At 43.3% G+C, this 26,261-nt stretch overlaps 1 protein-coding gene across 1 annotated transcript; it reads left to right on the plus strand.

Annotated features, from left to right (window-relative positions):
• Positions 1-1,644: 1,644 nt before the first annotated feature.
• Positions 1,645-24,576, plus strand: MXD1 (MAX dimerization protein 1). The gene is made up of 6 exons (XM_004609146.2): positions 1,645-1,942; positions 2,631-2,730; positions 7,614-7,643; positions 19,815-19,929; positions 21,694-21,853; positions 22,057-24,576. Exons 1-6 carry the CDS (start codon positions 1,870-1,872, stop codon positions 22,242-22,244), a joined length of 666 nt encoding a protein of 221 aa, XP_004609203.1. The 5' UTR covers positions 1,645-1,869; the 3' UTR covers positions 22,245-24,576.
• The last annotated feature ends 1,685 nt before the right edge of the window (positions 24,577-26,261 follow it).

Raw genomic sequence — 26,261 nt, forward strand, 5'->3', positions numbered from 1 at the left:
ACAAGCAAAATATAGACATTTCATAGGGACCAAAGAGAAGTAGAACTAATGGATTTATATTCAGGATTAGTGAATGTAAGTGAGCTATTGTTATACAGACAACAATAAAAGACACATTTTAAAGTCTTGGTATGTAAATACGTTCATGCTTTTCTCATTTCTATATTCAGAATTCTGAATTCACCAAGATTTTTATTGTAAAATGGATGTCAGAATATTAATGTAACAGGGTTCAAAATAATTTTCATCTTAGAAAGCTCTGTGTGATCTTTAAACTTTAATTCTCTACTCATTTATATTGCATCACACACACACACACACACACACACACACACACACACACACACACACCCCACACACACACCCCACACACGGTCTAAAAGTCAAAGCAGGGATTTTACAAGTTTCATCTACGATTGAGAAGGAAATGGAACGGAAAAATGGCTCAGTAGGCTGGAGCGAACGGCATGCAGAAGCCCTGGGGTTTGGTTCCCATCACTGCCCGGTTTGCCCCATCTCTCCTGCCCCACTAGGGTGATGCTGTTTAGCAGCACCAAGCTGAGTATCCCCGGGAGTTGACCCCGGAGTATGCACGGCTTGGGGAAACGGGGAGGGGGGTGGGGGGAGGGGAAGGAAAGACCCTGATAGATTCTTGGGCCAGAGAATCTCAGGCTCCGCGTCATTCTGCGGGTCAGGTCGTTTCTGCGCGTTTCAGACCCAGCGACTTGAGCTTGCAGGGACGCCCGCCCCCGGAGCGGTGGGGAGAGCCGGCAGCGAGGAGCCCAGGGCTGCAGCCTGCCGCGGAGCGGAGAGAACGCCACGCCCCGGCGCAGCCCGGGCAGGGATCAGGCTTTCCCTCTCCAGCCCCGCAGCCACGTGGCGGCCGCAGTCCCTTCGGGGGCAGTTTGGAGCTGGGTCGTCAGCGACCCGGGGAACCGGGAAACGTGGCGTGGTTGTGAAACTCGGGGCTCCGACCTGAACCCGGGCGGGACAGAGTACCCAGGTGACACGCCACGCCAGTCTAGTCGCTCGAGGGACGTCTGACAGGTGCCCGGAACTTTTCCCCGGGGACAGGTCCCGGCAACAGGTCTGACGCGGAGCCGGGAGGGGCCGGGCGGAGCTCAGCTCCGAGACGGCCGGTGAATCAGGGCGCCGCAGGGCGGCCCGGCGCCGGGGTCAGCCCCTGCAGCCAATGCCAGATGTGGGGAGGAGTACCCGGGCCGCTGACCACCAGCCACTCTGGGCTCGCCGGGCGAGAGAAGGGTGACGTCATCGCGGCTGGGAGGTTTCTGGAAGGCGTCTCCAATGAGAGGCAGGCGAAGAGGCTGCTTTTTGTAGCTGTCGGCCAATACTCACAAAGCAAAAGGGGGCTCGCTTGTCGGTCTGGAACCAATGGAAAACTGGGAGGGAGCACGAGGCGGAGTTGCGAATCCTGTCGCCAATTGGGGAGAGGGGGCGGAGTCCGGGCCTTGTCAAGCGTGACCAACCAACGAGAGGAGCGGACCCTGGGGGGCGGGGTCTTGGTGTCTTCCCCCAATCGGGCAGGCCCGGGGGCGGGGCATGTTGAGGAGCGCCCAATGAGGAGCGAAGCCGAAGCGGGCCTGTCAAGAGAAGGGGCTGGGGGCGGGGGGATGGTGAGTCGGGGATAAACACTCCGCGGCGGTGGCGGCTGCTGCTCTTCTCCGGGTTCTGTCACGGTGTCGGCGGTGCCCAGCTCACCGGCCCCCTCCCCCTTCTGGAGAGCGTGGTCGCCCGAGAAGCTTCCTCACCCCTGCTCGGCGGGGTCCGCAGCTGGGCGCGGTGTCCGGCGGAGGCAGCGAGTTCGTGGGCTGTGGGGGTTGGTCCCGTGGCTCCGGCCCCCGGTGCAGAATGGCGGCGGCGGTTCGGATGAACATCCAGATGCTGCTGGAGGCGGCTGACTACCTGGAGCGACGGGAGAGAGGTGCACGGGGATGGGAAGGGTCCGGCCCGAGTCGGGGCCAGGAACTGGGAGGGGGCCGGCCGCGGGGTCCAGGCGCCCAGCCGCTCCGGGGGTGGTTGGAGGCGCAGGGAGTGCGATCGCGAGCGCTCCCAACCCCTCCAGCTCTCCCCACGCGCGGTCGGGGGACCGTCGCTGCTCCCCGAGGCAATGAATGGGGGTGGGAGTGGGGGCCCCTGTCCCCCGAGGTCCCGAGCGCCGCTTCCTGCGCTCGCCATCGCAAGTGGGGTGCCCAGGGCCCCCCCTGAGTCAGCCCCTCGGTCCGTCCCCACTGGGTCGCTCAGCTCCCTGTCCACCCCGCAGCCTCCGCGTGTTTGCCCCGCACCTTCGCCCCCTTTCCACGCGCCCCCACTCCCGTCCTGCTGGACCTGGCTGATGGGAACCCCAGGCTCCGGGAGCTCAGCGACTTGCGCTGTCTCTCAACAATGAGCAGCTGGAATGCTCCCTGCACCTGCTCCGAATTGAAGGGAGCCACACAATTTAAAAAAGGAAACACAGTTCTAAGAATTCCACCTTGCGTCGTTTCATTATTCCCACAGCCGCCTTTTATTTCATGAAAAAAGAAATAAAATGTCAAAGGGGAATGCTGTGTTGGGGAGAGCGCATTGAATGTTCCGGGCTCATTCATTAACTGGATCCTCCGGTTTTCTAGAAGCTGAACATGGTTATGCCTCCATGTTACCATACAATAACAAGGAAAGAGGTGCCTTAAAACGGAGGAACAAGTCCAAGAAGAATAACAGCAGTAGCAGGTAATTTGGTAAATATTTCTCTGTCTGATAGATTATACTGTTGCTGACCCAAACTGTAGAATGGAAGTCGCCTGTTGTGATTATAACCCTGGCAATACATGAAGCGGCAGTCATGAATCAGTAAAGCACTCGTGGTCCTAAGCCATGGGATAAATCTGCTCTTCTATCTGGGATGACGGGACTAACCAGAAAAGAGAAATGTAAATGCCTCACATTTCTCTATTAATTTAATTTATTTTATTTAAATTTTGCTTTTCTTCCGTTTGGAGCAGAAAATCTATGGAAACTCCCAGTGAAATTGGACACACTGGTAATACTTTGCCCTCAGAAATTGCTTAGTTTGAAAGCACTGGAACGTTGGTGGTGAAATTGGTAACAATTGTACACATTTAGAGGTGTGGAGCTAAAGCCCTGAAATTCTGTATTACTATAAACGAATATGTCCATGAAAAAATTAAGACAAGCTTCTTATAACCAACAATGCTAGTTATATTCTGTTTTTCTTCACTTTTCATGGTGAAGAATTGATAAGCATGTTAAAGTATTGACTTGGCATAGGTATTAAGATATAATATTTAACATGTAAATTAAGAACATTAGTTCTTTAATCATCTAATTTTGTCACATGATTAGATCTAAAAACTACCTATTTGGTGATGAAGAAATATATGATATTAAGAGTCTTATGGCTCTAAAAATCTGTGATTTCCACTGTGAAATATTTGGTTAAAGACCAGTGAAATCACATATTAAAACTCTGAGCAAATTTTTATATAAATGAATATGCCGTTAATGCAGTTGTCCCTTTCCCCTCAATTTTGCCCTTAAAATATGTGAGCTAGACTGTTCCAGAGAGATAACTCAAAAGGTTGAACATATGCTTTGCATGTGGTAGACCTAGCTGGGTTCAGTGGTACACCATGGCCCCCCTACTTCTAAGCTGGGAATAACCTCTGAGCAGTACCGGGTGTGGCCCTAAAAAACAGAACAACAAGCTAGGAAGTATATTTCCTTATATCCATTCAGTTATGCCTTTTGTTCTAATAAAATTAACATCTTCCTCACTAATTTAAAATTCTTATCCCACTTTAACCTCATGAATAACTTCCTGCAATTAGCTATGTAGCCTTTGGAAGCCTAGAAGTTCCCACTTAAACCAAAACTCTTGTACTTACTGTCTCCTCTGGCTTTGACTCATCACATTGTCCTTAAAATTAGTAGAACCACAGGTAAGCAGCAGCACACATGTGCTGAGTGCCTGAATTGGAAGACATGTGAAGAATGAACCTGATAATTAATTACAGTGATTTTCCCTTTCCCTCCCATCTTTACCATTACCTGAAGGTGTAGCCAATTGTTCTGTGCCCTTTAAGAAGGATGTTAATACTCCCTTGTATTATGCAATAATGTAAAACAATTAAGCTGTGTTGCATTTTGTTACAGTGCTAATATTTTTAAATTTTGTCTGGAAGAACACTGAGGCCTTTGTTTGCTTTTATTTATTTATTTTTTCAAAAGTGTTGTCCCTTTGCTGCTTTTAATCTTGTCCAGTCATGATTTGAAAGGAGTTAACCACATTAATAGTCCAGGATTAATACTTCAGCATTTTGTTTCTAAATGTTTTAACTTTCACAGGAAAGTTGCATGAGTGTTGGGGGTTGGGGTGTAAATGTTCGGTGGTGGGCAGAGGAAAAGCAAGAAATGTTGAAGAGAAATGGCTTAGTTCCAAAATGGCCACTACCCCCGGGGTGATTGGGAAAGAAAAATAATGATGGTTGAGAATTTCAAGCCAAGAAACGGATTATTTCTCTTCTTCTTAATATCCAGTATTATTCCTGAAAAATGCCTGTGACCCTAAATTTTTAGAAAAGCTCTGCTAATGGGTTTAGTTTGCTTTCCATGATGAGAGTCAAGGGGGCCATGTCAGTTGTCCATATTCTTGACTAATAGTAAATTAATGTAATATCATCAGTGGTGCAAGCATCTTTGAGAGACCATGATTAAACCTTACCAAGAAAACATATGAAGCAAGAGCAGGTTGTATTGTTTCAGTGTGATCACTTTAATCGTGACCTGTTTAGAGTAACACTTACCTGGAGGGTGAGACATCTTCCCCAGAGAATGCAGTTTGACCCCTTTATTTGAATTAGACATGTACCCCAGGCCGGGTCTGCTCAGGATTTTGAACTGAGTTAAGGAGGAGGGAGAGATTACAGCTGGTTTATGTAATCACTGGATAACAATTTATTCTTGTTCATTCTGGTCGAAATGCTATATGTTCTTTGCTTGTGGAGACTTGTGGGTTACTTTTTCTTTGACCATTTAAAAAAAAAACAACTTCAACCCATATCAAACTAATCAAGTACTAAAAAATGCAGGGTTTAGTCAACTCTTTTCTTTTTTTTGTTACTTGTTTGAAAACAGAAAAGAAATTGTGACTATTGATTGCTGTAGAATCATCTACAGTACAGGAATACAGGGAATTGATTTCTTTTTTCCTGGCTGATTTTTAAAATCACTTAATAAATGCTCAAAATTGGAATCTGGAACTTTTAAAAGTATGTGTTATTAAATTGCTAGAACAGGCTTTGGCACTTGTATGAAAGAGGAAGTTCAGGACTTGCCACCCAGTTCTTTTATGAGACAGTGGCTCTGTAACCGACCTCACACAGGGAGTCTTTTGAACCCAAGGACTTTTCCCATTCTCAACACTCTGTAGTGTGGCTTGGTTATTTTTTTCTTAAAATATATCTTTAAGTGGTGACACTTGGCTTATATCAGTAGTTCAGAGTTAGCAACTCTTTTCAGTGATCACATGGAAAATAATTTTGTCACAAGATATCTATGTATTCTTATAAAGCTTTAATTAAAAATGTGAACATTGGCAGGCAATCTCTGAACAAATCATTTTGGATAGCCTTTTTATTAAAGATAAACTCTGTTTCAGTAAACCCAATTCACTTCACTAATTCCCTAGCTATTATGTTTAAGCCCCCTCATAAAAATCACCATCTGTGGTATACTTAATAATCAAATAAAACCTGTTGTTTCCAAGATTATTGTTCACAAAGTTTGGAAGGAGTTATGCTTTATTATGGAATTTGTTAAAATTTTTATCATGGGGCTTGAGAAATTTTTTATTAAAGAATCCAGAAACTTTTGGTAAGAGTGGTCAGTGTGCTGTTATTTCCTATATTCGAAGACCGTGTTCTTTTCCAATATCCACCCTCTTCTTCACCACCTCCTCCTTAGGCCATCCTTATTTATAGCTAAATAGGGAAGTCTTGACCAGTTGTTGTCATATACTTTCATCCATTTGAAAAATCTGTCAGACTTTGAACTTGTTATTCCCTGGTAAAACGAAAATGCCACGTGCTTTAAAGCCAAAGGTTTGGAGTACGGACCAAGTTCTTGTTAACTGTGACATCCTGCTAAGCAACTGCAGGAAGTAAGCCTCCAGAAAAATGTAACTGAAAAATGCTGAGGGATAACCAGGTGATGATTCATTTTTAAAGCTTTTAAGTTGACTAACTTTAAGGCCCACATATCCTTTACCTAGAAAAGAAATATTCTAAAACTTAGAATACTTTCATTAATTTGTTCACTCACTCTCCCTTCTTCCTCCATCTTCCCATCTTTCTGCCTGGTGCCCCCTTCCTCTCTACCCTGACACACACACACACACACACACACACACACACACACACACACACACACACACACATCTCTCTGGTGTGACAAAACTTGGTGGTGGTGCTCCTGAGGGTCTGAACATTCCCGTAGGGTTCCTTTATGGTTACTGTGCAAATTTGTCTCCTAAGGCTACCAAAATTCTGCTTATGGCCCCACAGAATTCATGGCCTCAGTTAGAGCACTAATTCCCTAGAGTGGTTAGATCCTAAAGAATTTCCATTGGAAAAGTCAATTGGACTTTATTGTGTTAGAAGACTCTCAAGTTTATTTTTTTGGTTCTTGGGAAGGAGTTGGGTGAGGAGATCACTGATCGCCACATTGACTGGCTTCTTGTAACTTTTGTAGAATCCTGTCCATAAATTCCTAGACCAGACCTTATATTCAAGGCCAACTATAAACACACTAATAATATGATTTCACATCTACCACAGCTTTCATCCAAAGCTCTCTAATCATCATGCTCCCTCATTGATCCATGCTTGTTCCATAAATAATTAGCAATGATTTTTATTCCCATTTTACAGAAGGGTTAGTCCAGGACAAGGATAGTAAAACGTTTTATTTTTTCCACAGTAAGCTGAGTTTTGGAAGTTCTTTTCTGAAATTGTTTGGTAGGTTTCAAAAGTGGCATATTCAGAAGTAAATGGAGTGACTTTATCATGACGTAATTAGCATGACAAATTGCTTCAGGGAGAGGACAGACCTAGGGAAGCTGGAGGTTATTTTCATAATTTTAAACCATATTCTAGAGTCAAGTCACTTAGCATAAAATTTTGGTACATACCACACTGATAACAACCTAGAGAGCTCGAGTGGGAGCACCGCCTGCAGTGTTCTACCCTCAGCCCAAAGAAAGCTTTGTGATATTATGTACTCCCAATTCACATCCTATTGTGTGACTGTTTTACTATCTTTATAAATAGACTCTTTCGTTTTCTTCCTTAAAATGCATTACTTTTCTGCTAAGGAATGCATGCCTCTTCGTTACCTCTCCTCAAACTATCTTTTAGGTATTTACACTTCTCTAACTCCCAAATGGACTAATTTATTCAATAGAGCTCACTGGTATTTTCTGCCTTCCTCTCTCTCCTACCAACTTTGGAGACAAGTAAGTTAAAAATAATTGTGCTAGCGTTGAAGTGGTTCTTGAAGACAAAAATAATCTTATTCTTTTTTATTCCTTCTTTCAGATCAACTCATAATGAAATGGAAAAGAATCGGTGAGTTGTCGGTTTGGATGGGTGGGCTGAGGAGGTGTCTGATTCTTTGTTTTTACGTTGAGACGTGGTTACTCTTCTAGACTCTTTTCACAAGTAGCACCAGATGATTTAAGAATTCTCTCAGGGTTTTTTGAGTGTCACTGCCCGGCAGCCACTTGGTAGATGCAGAGATCTCCAGTCCTCAAATCCTGGCCTCCTACGGCCTGCTCCTTCTCCTGCGAGTATCTTTCTGTCCCAGCGTCCAAGCCTTTAAATTCACAGGCCGTGCTTTCACGGTGTTCTTTTTTAAAAAATGCCCGTTACTAAATCAGTTTGACAGTGCTATCCTGTCATGTATACACAGTCATGTACATACACACAAGTGAAGCAAGTGTATAAATTTGCAATTTAATGATATAGACTCTCAGAAACGCAGGGAATAGATACAGAGCAGACCTCAGAGATGGTGACCACCTAGAAGAGACCTAGCATCCATATGATGTTCCTTCTGGTGCAGGTTGATTGTCTCTTACCCAAATTGTCTCTTTCTGCTTATTTCAACATTTTTCAAACCAAGTTTGCCTTTATTCAGTGATGTAGTCTAGTGGTTCTCCACTCGGGTTGCACATTAGAGTTGCTGGCAAAACCTTTAACTTTTTTTTAATTAAAAAAGAAAAGAGGAAAAAGAAGAGGCCCCTTGGTCCACAGCCTCACATCAGATTGTGCTTTTGTGTCCAAGGAGAAGGACGCTCCCTCCAGGCTGCCTCTCTCCCCGTGGCAGAGACCTTCACGCAGCCCGTCTCGGCCTCACAGAGCAGGTTGCCCCACCAAGAACCTTCACAGGCTTTATAATATTTTAGTTCTTAGCTGGGTGGACGGTACACCAGGTTTGTTTTTCATATTTATCCGCCTATCAGTATCCTTTGTGTAAACATTATTTATCATAGAAGAGTTAAAAATATTATAAAAAATATTTCTGTGTTTAATGCCTTATTTAACACAGATATAGACTGGAGAGATAGTACAATGGAGGGTGCTTGCCTTTTTGTGCCTGACCGGGTTCAATCCCCAATACCCCAAATGGTCCCCAGAACCCTGCCAGGAGTGATCTCTGAGTATCACCAGGTGTGGCACCAAAACATAAATGGAAATTAATTTTTTAAAAACACCTTGTTCATAGTTTGGTGAGAGAAAACAAATTTTATTTCTGCTTATTTTATAAATAGCTATAAAAATTTAAACTATATAGAAGTGATAGAAATAATGTAATCAACTTTAGCTTTCCCATTATTCCATCACCCAGGTTCAGCAATTATCAATATTTTCCCCAAATTTATATAATCAAAACTACCCCTCTCCTGAGGTGTTTTTTTTTTTTTTTTTTTTTCTATTTGGGTCACACCCAGCGATGCACAGGGGTTACTCCTGGCTCTGCACTTAGGAATCACCCCTGGCAATGCTCAGGGGACAATATGGGATGCTGGAAATCGAACCCAGGTCGGCCGCATGCAAGGCAAGTGCCCTACCCGCTGTGCTATTGCTCCAGCCCCTCTCCTGAGTTTTTTAAAGCAAAATCAGTCTCTAGGAATGACTTTAAAAAAAAATAATAACCATTTGTTTTCATCATGCTTAAAAATAACTTGTGATGATATTTTGTGAGGTTTTAAAAAATTCTGAAAGGAAGGGCCAGAGGAATAGTATGGGGTCAAGGCCCTTGCCTTGAACCGCCAAGAGTGATACCTGATTGCAGAACCAGGAGCGACCCCTGAGCACTGCCAGGTATGGCCCAGAAACCAAAGAAAAATATCTGTGCCTCACCCATTGCAGTTTTTATTTAGTTGGTTTGGGTTGAGATTCTGCACTAAATAATCTCTCTTTTCCTTCTTCTGGGTGTGGGTAGTTCCAGGGATTGCTAGGCCCACCTGGAGGTGCTCAGGGGCCTCCAGAGCCACACCCAGCAGCGCTATGCGGGCTAATGCCTTAGCTCCTTGCACTATCTCTCCGGCCCGTGCACTGGAATTTTCTTTAAATGTTCCGAAGTGATGCTCATATGCAGGCAAGACTGAGAACCATTGAACAAACTCCTTCTAGTCTCTGAATTCCCATCAGTTTGAAGTTCAGGCTGCCCATCCAGAGTCTTTCTCAGCGTCCTGCATGGACAGGATGATGCCGTATAATGATGGTTCCATAAATCTATGGGGTTCTTTCATGCAAACACTCTTTGAAGATGGAGCCTGATTCTGAAAGGGTAGACTAGATCCTTACTATGAAAGAGAATTTCAGACCAGAACAAGCATTTAGCACATGTGAGGACAGGGCTAGGGGGTGGGGGAGAGAGAGACAGAGAGAGGAAAGGATAAGAGAGATGGAGTGTGGTTACATCTATAGATTTCTTGGTTTGTTATTAATGAAGATACTTAGGCATTATCTATAATATTTTCTAACAATAAAGCCAACATTACCTTTTTAAGATAAAACATACTTTCAGACTTTTATACGCCTATTCAGATTTTACTTTAAATTTTTGAATATTCTTCACTCCTTACTCTTATTAAATCATGTATTTGTAGGATTTATCTAGTTCATGTAAATCTTTAAATGTATTAGCTTTTAATTTCTAGTTTATATACCTGCTTTTAAAAGATAATACCATTTTTGAAATTTTTTTAATAAACTTTTATCATTGATTTTCAATTTTGTGGAATTTTAAGTTTAGTTTTACTCATCTATGTGTGTGTAGATTATCACCCTCCTCCACAAAATCATTCTCATGTGGAGTAAAAGGAAACATATGGGGCCAAAGCAATCGTACAGCGGATAGGGTGTTTGTCTTGCATGCTGCCAACACAGATTTGATTTGATCACCCCATATATTCCCCCAGCCCCCAATCCCCAAGCCAGCAGGAGTGGTCCCTGAGCTCAGAGCCAGGAGTAAGCTCTGAGCACTGCAGGGTGTGGCCCTCCCTCCCCTCAAAAAAAAAAAAAAAGCACCATAATAAGGAAGCAAGAAGCAGCCAAAGGCATCAGAACTGTAGATGTTGTGTACAGAACTGAGCTTTCCTGGTGGGGAGGGGTTGCGGGAGGGAGGGGTTCGGGAGGAAAGAGAGTACTGTGACAGTGGTGTGGTGTTGGAGCAACGTTTGCATGAAAAATACCATTCATAGTGCTATAAATCACGGTACGTCATTAAAAATGATAAAGGAGGAAAAAAGAAAGAAATGGAATCAAGCCTCTGTTGCCACAGTCGGGGAGGTTGAAATTGTCAGTTCTTCTGACAACGCGTGTGGAAGTGTCAGTTCATGAACAGTCCTCAGGTTTATGTTCTTGTCAGTGTTTTGCTAATATAAAAAGTGCTTCCTTAAACTTCCTTGTCGCTAAATCTCTGTCCAACATCATAATTATTCCTTAGAATAAATTTATAGTTGTGGAATTAAAGGTGCTGTTAGAGTTTTTGATGTTGACTGGCTGCATTACCATCAGGCAGGTTATAGGCATTATTTTCCATATACCTTCACAAGATGATATAATTTAAGACCTTTATGAATTTGAAAAGTTAAAAATAAGAACACGAGAAGACGTGTTTTATTTCTTTAGTTTGGGGCCATACCCAGCTGTGCTCAGGGCTTCCTCCTGGCTTAGCACTGTTGGGACTCACACGTGGTGGGCTCAGGGAACCAAACCATATAGGGAGCCGGGGACTGAACCGGGTCAGCCACATACAATTCAAGCTTCTTACCTGCTGTACTCTCTTCCCAGCCCCAATTTTCATTATATTGCTGGTACAATTGAATCATTTTTATATCTGTGAGTGAAAATTGTGGATTCAGTAACTAGCCAATTTTCTACTGATGGGATTTTATTTTGAAAAAAAATTCAGTAAAGTGCAGGTTATAATTTGTACGATTAGACTGTCCTTTTGGGTACTACACAATTGTCCAATTTATCATTTACAGACTCAGTCTTTTTTTTGCTATCTGTTGCAACTAAATTTTTTAATGGTAAAATCTATTTCTAGAGTATCCTATTCTACTGATCCACTGCTCCTCTATGCCATATATATTGTGTTAATCTTTAAAGCATTATTTTATATTTCAAAATCTAGTAAAGCAAATTTCTATGCTCACCTCCTTTATTTATTTACCATGCGCTCACTATTTTCATCAGTTTATTTTTCCTAATGAATTTTATATCAATTCCCATCACCTAATATAGTTTGGGTAGTAACTCCCATCATTCAAATTCTTTGGGGATTTAAAACATTAAAATTTAGTGATTCTAATAGAAAGGGGTCAGAGCGATAGGACAGTGGGTAGGGTGCTTGCCTTGCCACGGCCAACCCAGGTTCAATCCTCGGCATCCCATATGGTCCCTCAAGCCCTGCCAGGAGTAATTCCTGAGTGCAGAGCCAGGAGTAATCCCTGGGAATCACCAGGTGTGCCCAAAAAAATGACAAACAAATTTCAATATGAATGTTTAAAGCTCAGAACACATATTTGATCTTTCTATTCCTTGATTTGGATATGTCTTCATTTATTCAAAAGTCTTTTCTTTTCTCTAAAGGCTTATAGTATATATTTATTGTGAAAGATATTCTTACTTTATGTGTATTTTAATTGTTCTTGGTTTTCCATGGTCATTACCAAGTAAATGTTGTTGGAATATAGGAAATGTTTTTGTCTTTTTCCTGTTCTATGCTCTTTATTGGTGATTTGACTGTATCCATCTCTTAGTTCGGAGATCCACGCCTTTCAGTGAGCCCCCAGCACGTGGAGACTGAGTGGTCGCATGACTGCAGACAGTGGGGCAGGAGTCAGGTGCTAGAACAGACTCTTTTTTCCAAAAGAGGGTTCTGGCATCTCCTTTAAAGGCAGGCACTCATTTTTCTGGAATGGTCATGTGCAGCCTTGCTGGAATTAGGCAGCTGGTCCAGAAAGATTATCTCTGCCAGAGTCTTCTGACCCAGTGACAAAAGATTTTTGTGTGTGCTCTGTGGGGAGGACTCAGCCACCCGATCTAAGCTGTTGTTTTCATTTGGTCAAACCCTCCGCCAGTATTTGCACTGGCCTGAGAAGCCGTTCCAGCGAGGTAGGGCTCTGTAGGGAGAGTTTTCGTATTGATGGCAATTCCCTAGAGATTTTGACTTTCAGCTTTTCGAATGACCAAGGTCCTTGTATCAGAAGCTGGGGGCCTTTAACATTTGCATTGGTCTGGAGCTGTGTTGGGCATTGCACCACTTTGAGTTCTTCCGAAGTCCCTTGACCACATTCAGATTTCACTCTTGGATGTTGTAACAGTGCTTTGTTGCTACAGAGGGCTTAGGCCACAGCCTGGTAGTTGTTATTTTAAAGGAAGGACATATATCATCAATGTGTCGGTCTGGTCTATGTTGGTAGTATTGAGAAGCTCTTATATCTGTACTGTGAGAATCTAGCTTTCTTGGGTAAACCTCTTCAGTAGGTGGTGTCTGCCCTTGGAAAAAAGTCAAAGATTAAACATAGGCTAGTCATTCAATTTTCAGTCTCTTACCTGAACTGTTGGGACATTCCCTGGTTTTTTGTCCTAGATACAAACATTCTCACCGGGTGAGGAAGAGTCAATAAGTACTAATAATATGTGTTTGTTGGTTGTTTTTTCTTAAAAACAATTGTTTAACATTTAACAGGGAGACTGGAGGTAGAACAGGGGTTCAGGCACTTTCCATGCGTGCAATGATCCTGGTTCAATCCCTGGCACCACATATGGTCCCCCAAGTGCCACCAGGAGTGATCTCTAAGCACAAAGCCAGGAATAGCTCCTGAAAACAGCCTGGAGTAGCCCCAAAGCAGAGAAACTTTTTTTAAAAAGGAGAGTGAGCAGTGCCTCGCTCAAAATACAGACATACATGGGGCTGGAGTGTGATAGTACAGCGGGTAGGGCTCTTGCCTTGCATGTGGCCAACCCAGGTTTGGCCCTAGGCATCCCATATGGCCCTCAAGCATTGTCAGGAATGATTCCTGAGTGCACAGCCAGGAGTAAACCCTGAGCACTGCAGGGTGTAGCCCCAAACAAAGAAACAAAGCCACAAACACACAGAGACACACATAGGCACAGTGCTCATCTGATTTGATGCCATTTCTGGTATGATTGTATTCAAGTGAGGAGCATTTTAGGAAAAGCACAGTAATTTTAGGAGCACTGCAGATAGCACAATCTCTCTTACTCTTTTTGTTGCATCTTTTCCCCCGTTTACGAATCTGTCAGCCTAAGAGCCACACATGGATAGAATCAAGGAAACTTGAGTCTCGAGGAAGAAATAAAAAGAGCAGTATTCAGGATTGTCCAAGCGCACAGGGCAGGCCACGTGTGCTCAAAATTCCAGAGCCCTCTTCATTAATGATTTTCTTCATTGCAATTTTAATTTTCCTTTTTTTCTTCTTCTTTTTGAGGGTGGAGAGGGGGTCTTGGGCCACATCCAGCAGTACTCAGGGCTCACTCCTGTCAGGGCATAGGGGACCATATGTAGAGCCAGGGATCCAACCCAGGTTGGCCACATACAAGGAGAACCTGACCCGCTGTACTCTATCTCCAACTCCATGTTTTCCTTAATTCTTGACTGACAAGATGTAAGCACAAGTAACAGCAGAACTTTGTAGTATCCAAATAGGTTTTATATTTAAATATTTAATATATTTGGCTTGATTTTGAGGCTGCCACTTTCACTTCCCACAGTTTCAGAGTAATCCATTTTTGAGATAAACATCTGAAGGGCTTGGGATATTATCTCCATTTTAAATTTGTATCTACTCCTAGTTCTGTTTCAGGGGATTTAAAATTTTGGTCACTTGATTTGTATGTCTATTCCTATATTAATATATGCTGTTTTTAATTATTAGGACTTCATAGTACAGTTTCATATTAGCTATTGCACACTCCATCTTTTTAAAAAATGTTGGCTGTTCCTCACATTTTTATTCTTTTCAATAAAGACTAATTTCTCAGCATTTAAAGAATATTATTCAGATTTCTTTTCTGGGAATAATGTAGATTTGTAGACAGTCATAGTTAACAGTGACATTTTTAACTCGGAGGATTCAAATCTAGGAATATGCTATATTTTTTCAGTCAAATTTTTCTAAGGTCTTTCAGCAAATTTTTATGGCTTTTTTTTTTCTATAGATTCTTCTTAGTTTGTTCCTGGATATGCTCTACTTTCTTTTCCTATATGCAGGATGTATTTTAGGTTCTCTGCATTGGGATGACACAACTAAAGATGTGCTGGGATTTCCAAGGTCAATCCATAATTGCCCCTGTTTGTGTTTTCCTTTGGCCACTGCAGTGGAGATGTGGGGGGCGTGCAAGGGGCGGGCAGCCATGTGCGCTTTAGGACACATGTGCAAGGAGCAAAGGGAAATAAGGCAGGAGCTTGGTGCCCATTGGCATGGGCAGGGTCCTTCTACTCTATTGCTCTGGGCTGAGTGGCCAGAAAGGAGTCTTTCCTTTCATATTCATTAGCTGTATAAAATCCTCACTTGTTTTTTTAACGTGAAAAATCATGTCTTTAACATAAGATCTGCGTTTCCATAGAAACTGGACTAGATTTTCTATGAAATCTTTTAATGACAAAGTATGTCCATTTTTTTAAGGGAAGAATTCAGGAAATTGGGTTTTGCCAGAAAGCTTCTATCTCCCTAGTTGGACAGTGTGAATTCCATATTGTTTTTTTGTTTGTTTGTTTGTTTTGGTGTGGGGATTGAACCCCAGGACTTCAAACATATAAATCGTGTATTCTACCACTGAATTTTGTGCCCCACCCAAGCCCTATTGATTTTAAAAGGAATATTATAGTGCTGTTGTTACCTTTGCTTGCTCCTCCTGGTAATCACATTCAACAGAGGAAACTAGGATGGGGTTAAAAAAAAAAATTCCAAAAATCCCTGTTGCCATTTTGAATGCTCACCTTCTCAATCCTCGTGAAGGTTTTCAGATTTGTCTGTTAATAAGCAAACTCTTGCAGTAGGTTCCCCACTCCCCAGCTGATGAGACTGATGCTCCAGGGAATTCAGTCATTGGTGAAGGTCACACAGGGAGCAAAGTGGCACTAGTAGATGCCTAATGTTTACTCTGAATCCCAACTCTTGGTTGTAAGGTGACTGAAAAATAGCAAATACAAAACAAATGTAAATAAGTAAAAATTGAGATTCTTTTTTTTTTTAAGAAACAACATACTGTTGTTGTAGAGGGGCTAGAGCAATAGTACAGCAGGTAGCACATTTGCTTTATACACAGCCCACCTGGGTTCAATCCCCAGCATCCCATATGCTCAGGGACCCCTGAGCACCGTTTGGAGCAATTCCTGAGTGCAGGGCCAGGAGTCAGGCCTGAGCATCTCCGGGTGTGGCCCCAAAACAAAGACAAAACCACATACTAAAAAGAGGCTATAGTTGTGTCTATCTTAGTGACTAAAACCTATAGGCCACATTTCATTCTGAGCATTACTGATTACAGTGCGGATCAAAGATTGGTTCTTTATGTAGACTGTGACCAAAGGTATATCGAGCCATTCCGAATAAGTGAAGTGATATTTGTGAAAAGTCAGCAGTTTGAAGTTGATCAAAGTTCATGGCTTGGATACAAAGTAGTTGAGGAAAGAAGGGGCAATAGGGAATAGGAGAGAGGCATACTTGGTAGAATCCTTTTCTGTTGGCATGTAGAGGGAGGCAGCTCTCAGCAAGGGGAGGGCTTGGAAGGTGCTGTGATAGGGGACTACATCCCATGTCAGATCCAGATCAGCGATGCGAGTGACCAGCGATGAATGGTAAAACTTCTGCTAGCCCTCCAAATGTGCTTGGCGCTGGCTGGAGGATTTCCTACCCCCAACTGGGGAGAGCATGTCTCAAGATTGACAAGATTGAGGGATCTATTGGTTATATATATGAGACATGAGATATATAATATATACATATATAATATATACATATATAATATATACATATACATATCTGGAATTGAATTTCACTAGTTTATGATTAAACTGAACTGGCTTGTTTTAGCTCCTTTTCCACTGCAGTTGGCCCTGGGGATGTGTCTGCAGGTAGGTGACAGGCAGCCATTGAACTGAGCAATGAGACCCTGGAAAGAGCCTCAGCAGGCACTACCAGAGACAGAAAAGTTGGCTTGGGATCACTCTAAAAATCCAGAGAGTGCTGTGGTCCTATGTACATAGAACTCACCATAAAATTACTTGATGAACATGTATTGTCCTTATCTCCAGTTAAGCAAATGATTTTATTTCTAGTTCAGAACACAAAATAGTGCTCTTTGGACACCCCCATTAGGGTAGTGAAATTTGTGTTTTCTGGCCTCAACTTCGCTAACTAGACATGACAGTGCATGGAAAGATGACTTTATTACATTTTTATCAGTAGACAAACTTCCTAAAAAATTTACATACTCATATCTGTAGATAAACCCCATTACAAAAGGACTAAAATGACACTATTCTGAATCATGCAGCTGTTGCAAATAGCAAGTAGGCTGAAAAATGTCTAAAGCTAATTTTAATTTTTGAACTTTTCCTGGTTTGGCAATTAGACTACTAGCTTGGTAGTGAGAAATAAGTTGGAAACTGTACGTGTGACTAATTAATGCTTCCTCGGTGGTTTTCAAATCATCTGTTTACTTCGTTCCTTTTTTATCTAGGGTAAACAAGTATGTTTGACACTCAACTTCCATTTCTTTCCTCATGTAGTTATGCACAGAGCAGACCTCTAATGGGATTCTTTGCTTGTGGCCATTTCACATGGACAGGTGTGGGGAGCAAGCATCAAACCCCCTAGCCCAGGAGAGAACGTGGTGCACTTTTTCAAGGCATACCCAGCAGACTCGGGAGAGTCTGGGCCAACTCCTTTCCAAGCCAGGTTTAGGAAGGGAGTCCAGTGCACCGTTTGCAAAATCGGCCTTGGGGGAGCAGCTACAGTTTTGATATGAGAGTGTGAACTGACTTCCCTCGGTATCTATCCTCATGCAGGTTGACATGTCCTAGAGCTTTCTGAAGCGCTTTCCGTCTTATATGCCCACTTTTTGCTAATATAGTGAAAAAAATGTTCAGAAAGCAAAAGGGACCGATCAAGCTTTCAGGTCGTCTCTGTTCTGCTGGAGCCTGTGTGGACAGTGGACATGGGCAGACGTCTAAGACTCCTAGTGCCTGAGCACTGCTGAGCATGCAGAGATGTTATAGAGGTGGACTTTGTCCTCACGAAGCTGAAAGTCTACTCGAATAGGTGATAGTCCATTCAGCAAACATTAAGCCAGCGGGGGGATTGAGGCAAGACAATAATAAACTGTAGCTCCAACTTTCTAAGGAGTTTGCCACCAATGGTTAAGTAGCAAAATTAAATAATTTAAGCAGTGCCTTGCTCAATAAATAGTATATACAGGTCCATAAAGGAAGCTCTTTGGAGATGGACCGAGCTGCACAGGCTGTAAGGCAGTGAAGTGAAATTGAAACTCTGAATCTTGGGGCTGAGGAAATGGCTCGAAGGGCTAGTGGGCCTGTTTAGCGTAGGGGAGGCCCAGGTTCAGTTCAGGACGAGGTGGCCCCCAAAGCATTGCTGGGAGTCACCCCCAATGTACCAGGAGTAACCCCAAGCACTGCCAGGTATGGTTCTTCCCCCCACTCCAAAATAATTTTGAATCTTGGCTATTTCTCTGGAGTATCTGATAATCTGGAATCCAGATATCCCTGGAATCTGCTAAAATCTGAAATAGTGGTTTTTATCTGCTGGAACCAGTCCTCAAAAAAAAAAAAAAAAAAGTGTTGCCCACACATGTAAAGGAGTTGGAAACCACAGTTCTAGAATCGAGCCCGAACCATGGTTTCAGTGAAATGTTCATCAATTTCCAGATTGGAGGCTCTCATGTGCTTCTGACCGACAGCTCTCTCCAGCAGGCCCCGGAACCCACCTCATCAGCCTTTCTCCCCCCTCCCCACCCCCCTGCTATGCCCTGCCATGCTGTCTCCACCTATTCAGTATGTTTATCTGTATAAAAATGCCAGTGATGTACTTTTCCTTATTAAAAAAATAAGGGGCCAGAGAAATAGTCCAGTGGGTAACGTGCTTGCCTTGCACGCAGTCAACCTGGGTTTAATCCCCAGCACTCCACATACGCTCCCCTGACCCACCGAGAGTGATCCCTGAGGGCTGAGTCAGGAGTAAGCCCTGAGTACAGCCAGATGTACAAAAACAGAAACCCCTCCCCCACACACACAAGTGTATAATATAAAGTTATATCTGAATAACTTTATGGAGAATAATAGTTCACATATTTAAAGACAAAATATAAAAAGTTGAATTCTTTTTCCTTGTCTTACTCTTCCCAGATTTTTCAACTGCCCAGCTGTTACTAGTTTTTTAATGTATCATACCAGACTATAAACTATATTTTTAAAACTATGGGAATACATAATTATTTGTTTTTATTTATTTATTTATTTTTTGTTTTTATTTTTAAAGTATCATGTCGTATGTACTCTTTGACATCTTACTCTTTAGGTAATTTTTCTGTGAGTTCTTTCCTAATAGTACATGCATTTTTATGGCTCTATGCTACTTCACAGTGTGGGCATACTATAATGTATTTTGCCAGTTCTCTACTGATAATTGGGTTATTTCAGTGTTTGTTATTACAAGAAAACCATAAGAACTAAGTACATGCATGTATCATTCATATGTTAAGATACTGGGCACTGACATAATTATAGTGACTTTGGTATTCCTGAGAGGGGAATAAAGTACGATTTAAAAGGATTCTATTGCTGAAGAGATAGGTTTGCCTCTTGACACCTCATACAGTCCACTGAGTTCTGCCAGCTCTGGCCCAAAGAAAAAAAGTAAGAATAAAAGGATTCTAACCCAAGAGTGCCATTATTTTCTGAATATGGGTATTCTCTGGTTCATATCAGAACCCAGAAACCTGTAGAAAACCCAATAAATGTGCCAATAACAGATAATTAGTCCCTTCCCCAACTCCTTAATGATAAGTAACTTAATTTTAGGAAACCCTGGATTTTGTTTCACTTGGTTTTCACCAGAGACCTCTGTTCAGCAAAAGGTCTTTGGCATCACTGGGCCTGCCAACTTCCTGCTGGTTGAAATTACTTCTGGGGTACACTCACTGAAATTCTCAGATGCTACCATCGTCTTGTGTTTACAGACGGGCCCATCTTCGCTTGTGCCTGGAGAAACTGAAGGGGTTAGTGCCACTTGGACCTGAGTCAAATCGACACACAACGTTGAGTTTATTAACAAAAGCCAAATTGCACATAAAGGTATGTGGATCCTGCGGGTTCCCGCTTAGCTCCACCTCTCAGTATGGACTTGTTTGCCTGCTGTTGTGGGACAATAAATGTTTATCTGGACATGCTGTCCTCTGAACTCCACCCTGTCTTATGGATGAGTCACAGCACCCCAAACTCAGCATGTCCACCCATGTGCACCCAGAACCATCCTTGATAGCTCTTACTCCTGAACCATATACATCCACATCATCCCCAGGATCTAAATATTTCGCAACCTGCTCTACTTCCATCCTCACCCCTCCATCATGAGTGCAATAAATTCCACAGAACACTCTCTACATTCCTCTGATCCTGGTATGTGTGCGCACAAGCACACAACTTTTCTCTACGCTTCCAGAGAATAATACTCCCAAGTTCAACAGTCACCCTATCTGAATTTTTTGCTTTGTTGGCTGGTCTGCCTTAACCTCTGCCTGCTGGGCCACAGCTGCAGGTATGCTCTCTCGCTCTGCTCTGGCACTTCTTTCATATCCCTGAGTCTGTCCATTTCTTACCAGGGTTGTTGACACATTCTGTCCCCTCTGCTTTAGTCCAGGCCCCCACCACATCTGTTATCTTTAAGCTCACACATAGTCCCACAGTCTTGGTATCACTAGTCTTCCCTGACCTGGTTAGTCCTTCCTGCTATAAGTAATCCTGCCATTGAGTTTGTCTGTCTGTCTGTCTCTGTCTCCCTGCACTTGTCAGAGTTGACACTGATAATAATTAGTGTTAGTGGTTAACCCCGTTGTTAAGACTGCACAAGGTATACTCATCTTGTCTTTCCAGAACTTTCTAGAACCTCCTGTGTACCCAGCCCTCAGTACATAGTCTAAATAGCAAAGGATAAGGAAGTAGTATTCAGGCTCCCTAGCGCCATGGCAAGAATCGCTATGACAATGTTTGTCCGGTCATACAGACATGACTAGACAAATGTCGCTTTAATTATGGATAGCACTCTGTGTGCATGACAATTCTAGGGGGAAAAGAACCTCTGTTGTATAGCAAAAACGGTCAGGATAAAACATTCATCTGTAACTATCTGGAGAAGAGAAAGGACAGATTTGCAAAAACAAAAGTGTGTTTCTGAAGTTGTCTTGTTGGACAGTTTGGAATCAGGGCTTCCAAAGGGATTATTAATATTTCCTGCCAGGAAAAAAGGAGTTAACTGAGAATTAGCATGAGACCAAAAAGTATTGACGTAATCGGGACATGGGTTCAGAGAAGCATGTTTCCATGGCCCTGTGTGTCACCTCCTGCCACGGGTCTGGTCCCAGTTCACATGGGTGCCCAGGATGGCGCTGCAGACAAAGAAGGCCAGATGAGGGTGTCCTGCTTACAGTCTTTTCAGGATTTAAACAGGGGGGCCATAAGACAGCTGGTAGGATGCTTGCCTTGTATGTGGCCAACCTAGGCTCCATCCCCAGCATCCTATAGTGTCTCCCAGACCCTGCCAGGAGTAAGTCCTGAACACAACCAGGTGTGGCCCAAAAACTAGAAAAGAAAAAATAAATACTCAAATGCTGGAACCCCTAGGACCCTGATGAACAGCCACAGTGTTGTTAATACTAAAGTCTGGTGATGACGGAGTCACTGACCCGTCCACTTCCTGAGTCTGTGAGGACCTTTGACGAGTAACCACCGGTGGCTTCATCGGGAAACTGGCACACTTCCTAGCCAGGGAGGAAGATGCAGGGTCTTGCCCATTTTGCACTCGGCCCATGGGCTCCAACAGCTCTCCCCTCTGATTTGCAGAAACTTGAAGATTGTGACCGAAAAGCCATTCACCAAATAGATCAGCTTCAGCGAGAGCAGCGGCACCTGAAGAGGCAGCTGGAGAAGCTGGGCATCGAGAGGGTCCGGATGGACAGCATCGGCTCCACTGTCTCCTCCGAGCGCTCCGACTCCGACAGGGGTGAGGGCCCCTGGCGCTGCCCACCTCCCTTTCCTCACCCACCTTCCAGGGGCAACGAGATGGTTCCGTGAGCCCATCTTGACGGACCCCCAGTCACGGGTCCCTCTTCCCTTAGATCAGTGTCCGAGGCGCGGGCATGCCTTGTCGGCCCGAGTTCCGCAGTGCACGCCTTCACCCATGTCTCTCTTTTCTCCTCCCCACAGAAGAAATCGATGTAGACGTTGAAAGCACAGACTATCTCACGGGGGACCTGGACTGGAGCAGCAGCAGCGTGAGCGATTCTGACGAGCGGGGAAGCATGCAGAGCCTCGGCAGCGACGAGGGCTACTCCAGCTCCAGCATCAAGAGAATAAAGCTCCAGGACAATCACCAGACGTGTCTTGGCCTCTAAGAGAAAACGGTCGCCCCGGCTGCCTCCCGGATGGTTCTCCCTGTCGGATCTGATTAGGTAGTGTATCGGACCTGCCCACAATTCCCTTGCACGTAGACGTCAGTGTACCACCTTCACCAAAATCAGCTTTGTAACAGTGTGAGGAAGTGCTTAGGACGGTGGGCCTCTGACTGCATCCGCTAGCTTCTCTCGCCATAGAAATTCGTCTCCGAGAGACCGTACATTCCTATCAATTTGAAGCACCCAAGAATTCGTAGACTGAATAAGCAACTTTCACATCTCAGCAACTCCCCTCCTTCTTTATTGTCCCCGTGTAGTCTACCAGACCGTTCTTAAAGTTTTCTGGCTTCCTCTGTGACTTACCTAGCAGAAATGTCCGAATGTGTCTTGTGCGTAGGAAACGGAAGGAAACAAACTTTTAAAGCTGAGATCCTGATCTCAGAACTCCAAAGTCAGCTTTGAAAGCAGCTTTTAAGAGCACTTAACCATGGACCTTACCCTAGTGAGGAGTCAGGAATACCTCCAGAAAACACCCCTTTGCACATCCCCATGCTAACTCCCTGTTCTGTGTGGGGATGGGCGCAGTATTTCTCACTTTGTAACCGGACACCTTGACAGCATGTCTTTGGGGTCGCACAGCTTATCAGAGTTCCAGCCTTGTTTGTTCTCACAAACAGAACGGTACAATCTCTCCTCTGTGCGAGGCCCCTGGACCGCGCCGCCGCCCGCTCTCCCGGGGCCTCTTTCCCCCTCACAGTTTGTTATGCTACTTGTCTCTGGAATATTTTTTTTCCTACCTCAGAGATAAATGAGATCTCCATTTCCCACTTAACACAAAGTGATTATGCCTCTTCTTTTTCCCCCCATCCCCCCAAATAAGTGACATTTGGTCCAATTCTAATCTATTTTCCTATTTAACTTTCAGCAATAACTGAGCTTTGGCACTAGCTGAGCTAGTGTCCATCATCAGTGAAAGGAAAAGTCCACATTTCTACTCTGTGTTGCAGGTGATCAGGAGAGCGTAGTACAGTGTTACTAGGATTCCTCTCCTTATTTTTGGACACACCCCAAAACTTCTTAATGGAGGTTTTGGGTAGATAACTTAAAAGGCTGATTTTTTTTTTCTTTATGATTTCCCCTTAAGTGGTCTCCCACTTTGTAGCATTTTTATTTAAGCTATAAACAGAGCACATGTATATGTACATAAGACACATTAAATCTATAAATACTATTTATTCATTTTATATATACTAATGTAATGGAAAAATAAATTCTTATGACTTTGTGCTTTTATAGATGTTCTGGAAACTTTGTATGTAGGAATCTACAAAATTGGTTCATTTCCCTTAATATTTTTGCATTCCTATTTTTGAGGTCTTGATATTTTTGGCCTCAGGCGAATCTTTTTCATTGAATTCAAACCATTTGTAAAATCAGTGACGCTGAATCTGAGTGTGTGTCACAGAGCGATGAGAACATTCCTAAAATCCACAGACGCACTGCAACCTAAGGGCTCAACCTCGGGACGGTGGCAGGCAGCAGCCCGAGCGCCCGCCCTCCGTCTTCAGCTCCTCCACCTTCCACACGACTAGAATAAAAGTCCAAACGCCCTGTAACAGGAAGCTCGTTCTCTACGTGAAGAGCAGTCTAAATGAAGCAAGATTTCTTTTGAGTTTGATTTTTCGATGTCATAGTTCCTCAATTTTTTCACTGGCAGTAGTGGATTCCTAAATGATTCCAAAGTCATCTGTAAATCCTTCTGGTTTTGTTTGGTTCTGCTTTTTTTTTTTTTCCCTTCTTCATTTCAGCTTTGGGTGGGGGAGGAACAGGCAACACAAAGGATTTTTTATTGTTGGAAACTTTTCCAATTACCAGCTGAAGATTTGCACTGAAATACAACTAGTATGCCTTTTGCATTTTTAAAGCCTGCTTCCCGAATTTAAGCAAAATGATAGTGTTCCAAAAGCCAGCTCATCCTGTAACGTGTTTGCAAAGATGTATCTGCACTTTGAGGTCCCTTTGGTTTGCCATTCCTAGACCTCGCAAGCATTTTGTTTAATTGCTACGCTCAAGCGCCTCACGAGTCCACAATGCTGGATGCTGTACAGCATCGAGAACTCAAGACTGGGAAAAGCTTGTGGGCTTGGGTTGGGGGAGGGGAGGGGACAAAAATCTGTGTATTTGCTTATTTAATTTAGAAATTAGGCATCTGAGAGATGCCATTATTTTCTGTTTTAATTGTTGTGCCTTTGAGTTAAACTGCATTTTTTTGGTCTTTGGTTAAAATATGAACTGTATTGTCCCAATATAAAACAGTAATTATTTGACCTTTGCACTGTTTGTCTGGTCCTTTTCAATTTGATTGCATATAAATGTGGGACTTGATAGAGCTATATTTTTAATGCACTTGTGATTAACTGACAACAGAATTAGACCTTTCTTTCAAAGCTCAAGGTGGACTGAATCAGCATGCTCAACAGGCCTCTCTAACCAAAACTGTAACTTCAGGACCAGCAAACTCAGCCCAAGGCAGCTAATCCCCTTCCCCCCGTGGCTGATCTCGGCAGCCCCAACTTGCCAGTCCGTCCTCTCATTCACTGAGCCACCAGCCTGACTGTCCAGAGCTGTACAGTCTTTTGGGTTTTTATTTTTATTTTTGTTTTTAAAGCAGAATGAAAAAAAAAAAACAAAAAACCTTTCTATTAGGGTTGTTTGGGGGAGGGGAGGGATGGGCAAAGATATAAACCCCAGCCTTTAAGACTTTGACAATTGTACGTAATATAGATGTGTATAAATATAGGCACATGCATATTTTTCTGTGAAAGTTGATTTTAAAAAAACTGAAAAATCTAAACTACGGCTCTTATCGATACCATTGAGATGCAGATGGGAAGATGAGAGTGTGTGGTCTAATCCGGCTTCATGCCTCGAGAAGATCTGTGTGCACTTCTGTGAACATCCCAGAAACATGGCGCTCCCAGTCTTACTGGGCTGGAGTGGCAGGCTGAGCCCCCCCTGAGCGCATCTTGGGTGGAGCTGCTTGGACCAAGCGGAGCTCCTGGGTTCCAGGTGCTGAGAGAGATGCTGAGAGAGATGCTCCTGGGTTTCAGCTCCTTCACCTCGTCACAGACCTAATACTAATTCAAGGAGCATCACCTTAATTTTTTTGACCAGGACCTTGATTCTTCTCCCTGCCAATCCCAGACTAAAATAATCAGTGTTGGTTGGGAATCGAGGACTAAAGAAGCACTGACCCGGAAGTGGGCCACTGATGTGGTCTGGGTTTTTTGGAGATGGGCATATTTTTGTGTTAACGTCTACATTTTTCAAAAGAAACAAGAGGGCCTGGCCGGGTTTCCTAGGAGCTTCCTCTCCGCTCTGTCCACTAAGTGGCTTAGAGAAAATGCTTGGGTTGTGGGGTGGCCATTGGACGAGGTAGGAGAGTGAGACTCAGCATAACTCCAGCAATATCTTGGGGCTTACTAATGGGCGTGTGGGCTTTTTCTCCTCTGGCCTCTCCCAGACAGCCTTTAAAGAGAAATCTTATTTTTGAAAAGTATAGAGATATATGCACACATTATTAGGTTTTTATACCATACTGTGTTGCCCAGAATACCACTTTCATTGTGTTCATAATCTCTCTCGTCCTCCGAATCTTGGTCATTCTTATTTCCCCCAAGTTTCTCTGCTTTTCCCCCACTTTACCTGCTCTGTGTGTTGAGCAGGAAGTCAAAGGCTGCAAGGCAATTTCCTCCATGTCAATCTCTTATTTTTCTACAATTAATTCTTGGATGTTTAGGTAGCCGGCTACTCCTGATGAAAGAATCCTTCCTGGGAGAAGATGACCCAAAAACCCTTTTAAATTAGGTGGTTTTTCTCATTCTACAAGATCAGCTCTCCGTAGACTGGGGAATATTTTGTTTTCAGAGATACCTGGGGCTAGAGGGTTGTGATATGAGTTATCATGATTTTTCCATTAGTGTTACCAGGATGATTTTCTTAGGTATTAGTCTTCTG

Source organism: Sorex araneus, chromosome X (assembly GCF_027595985.1).
Source record: "Sorex araneus isolate mSorAra2 chromosome X, mSorAra2.pri, whole genome shotgun sequence".
Taxonomy (NCBI): Eukaryota; Metazoa; Chordata; class Mammalia; order Eulipotyphla; family Soricidae; genus Sorex; species Sorex araneus.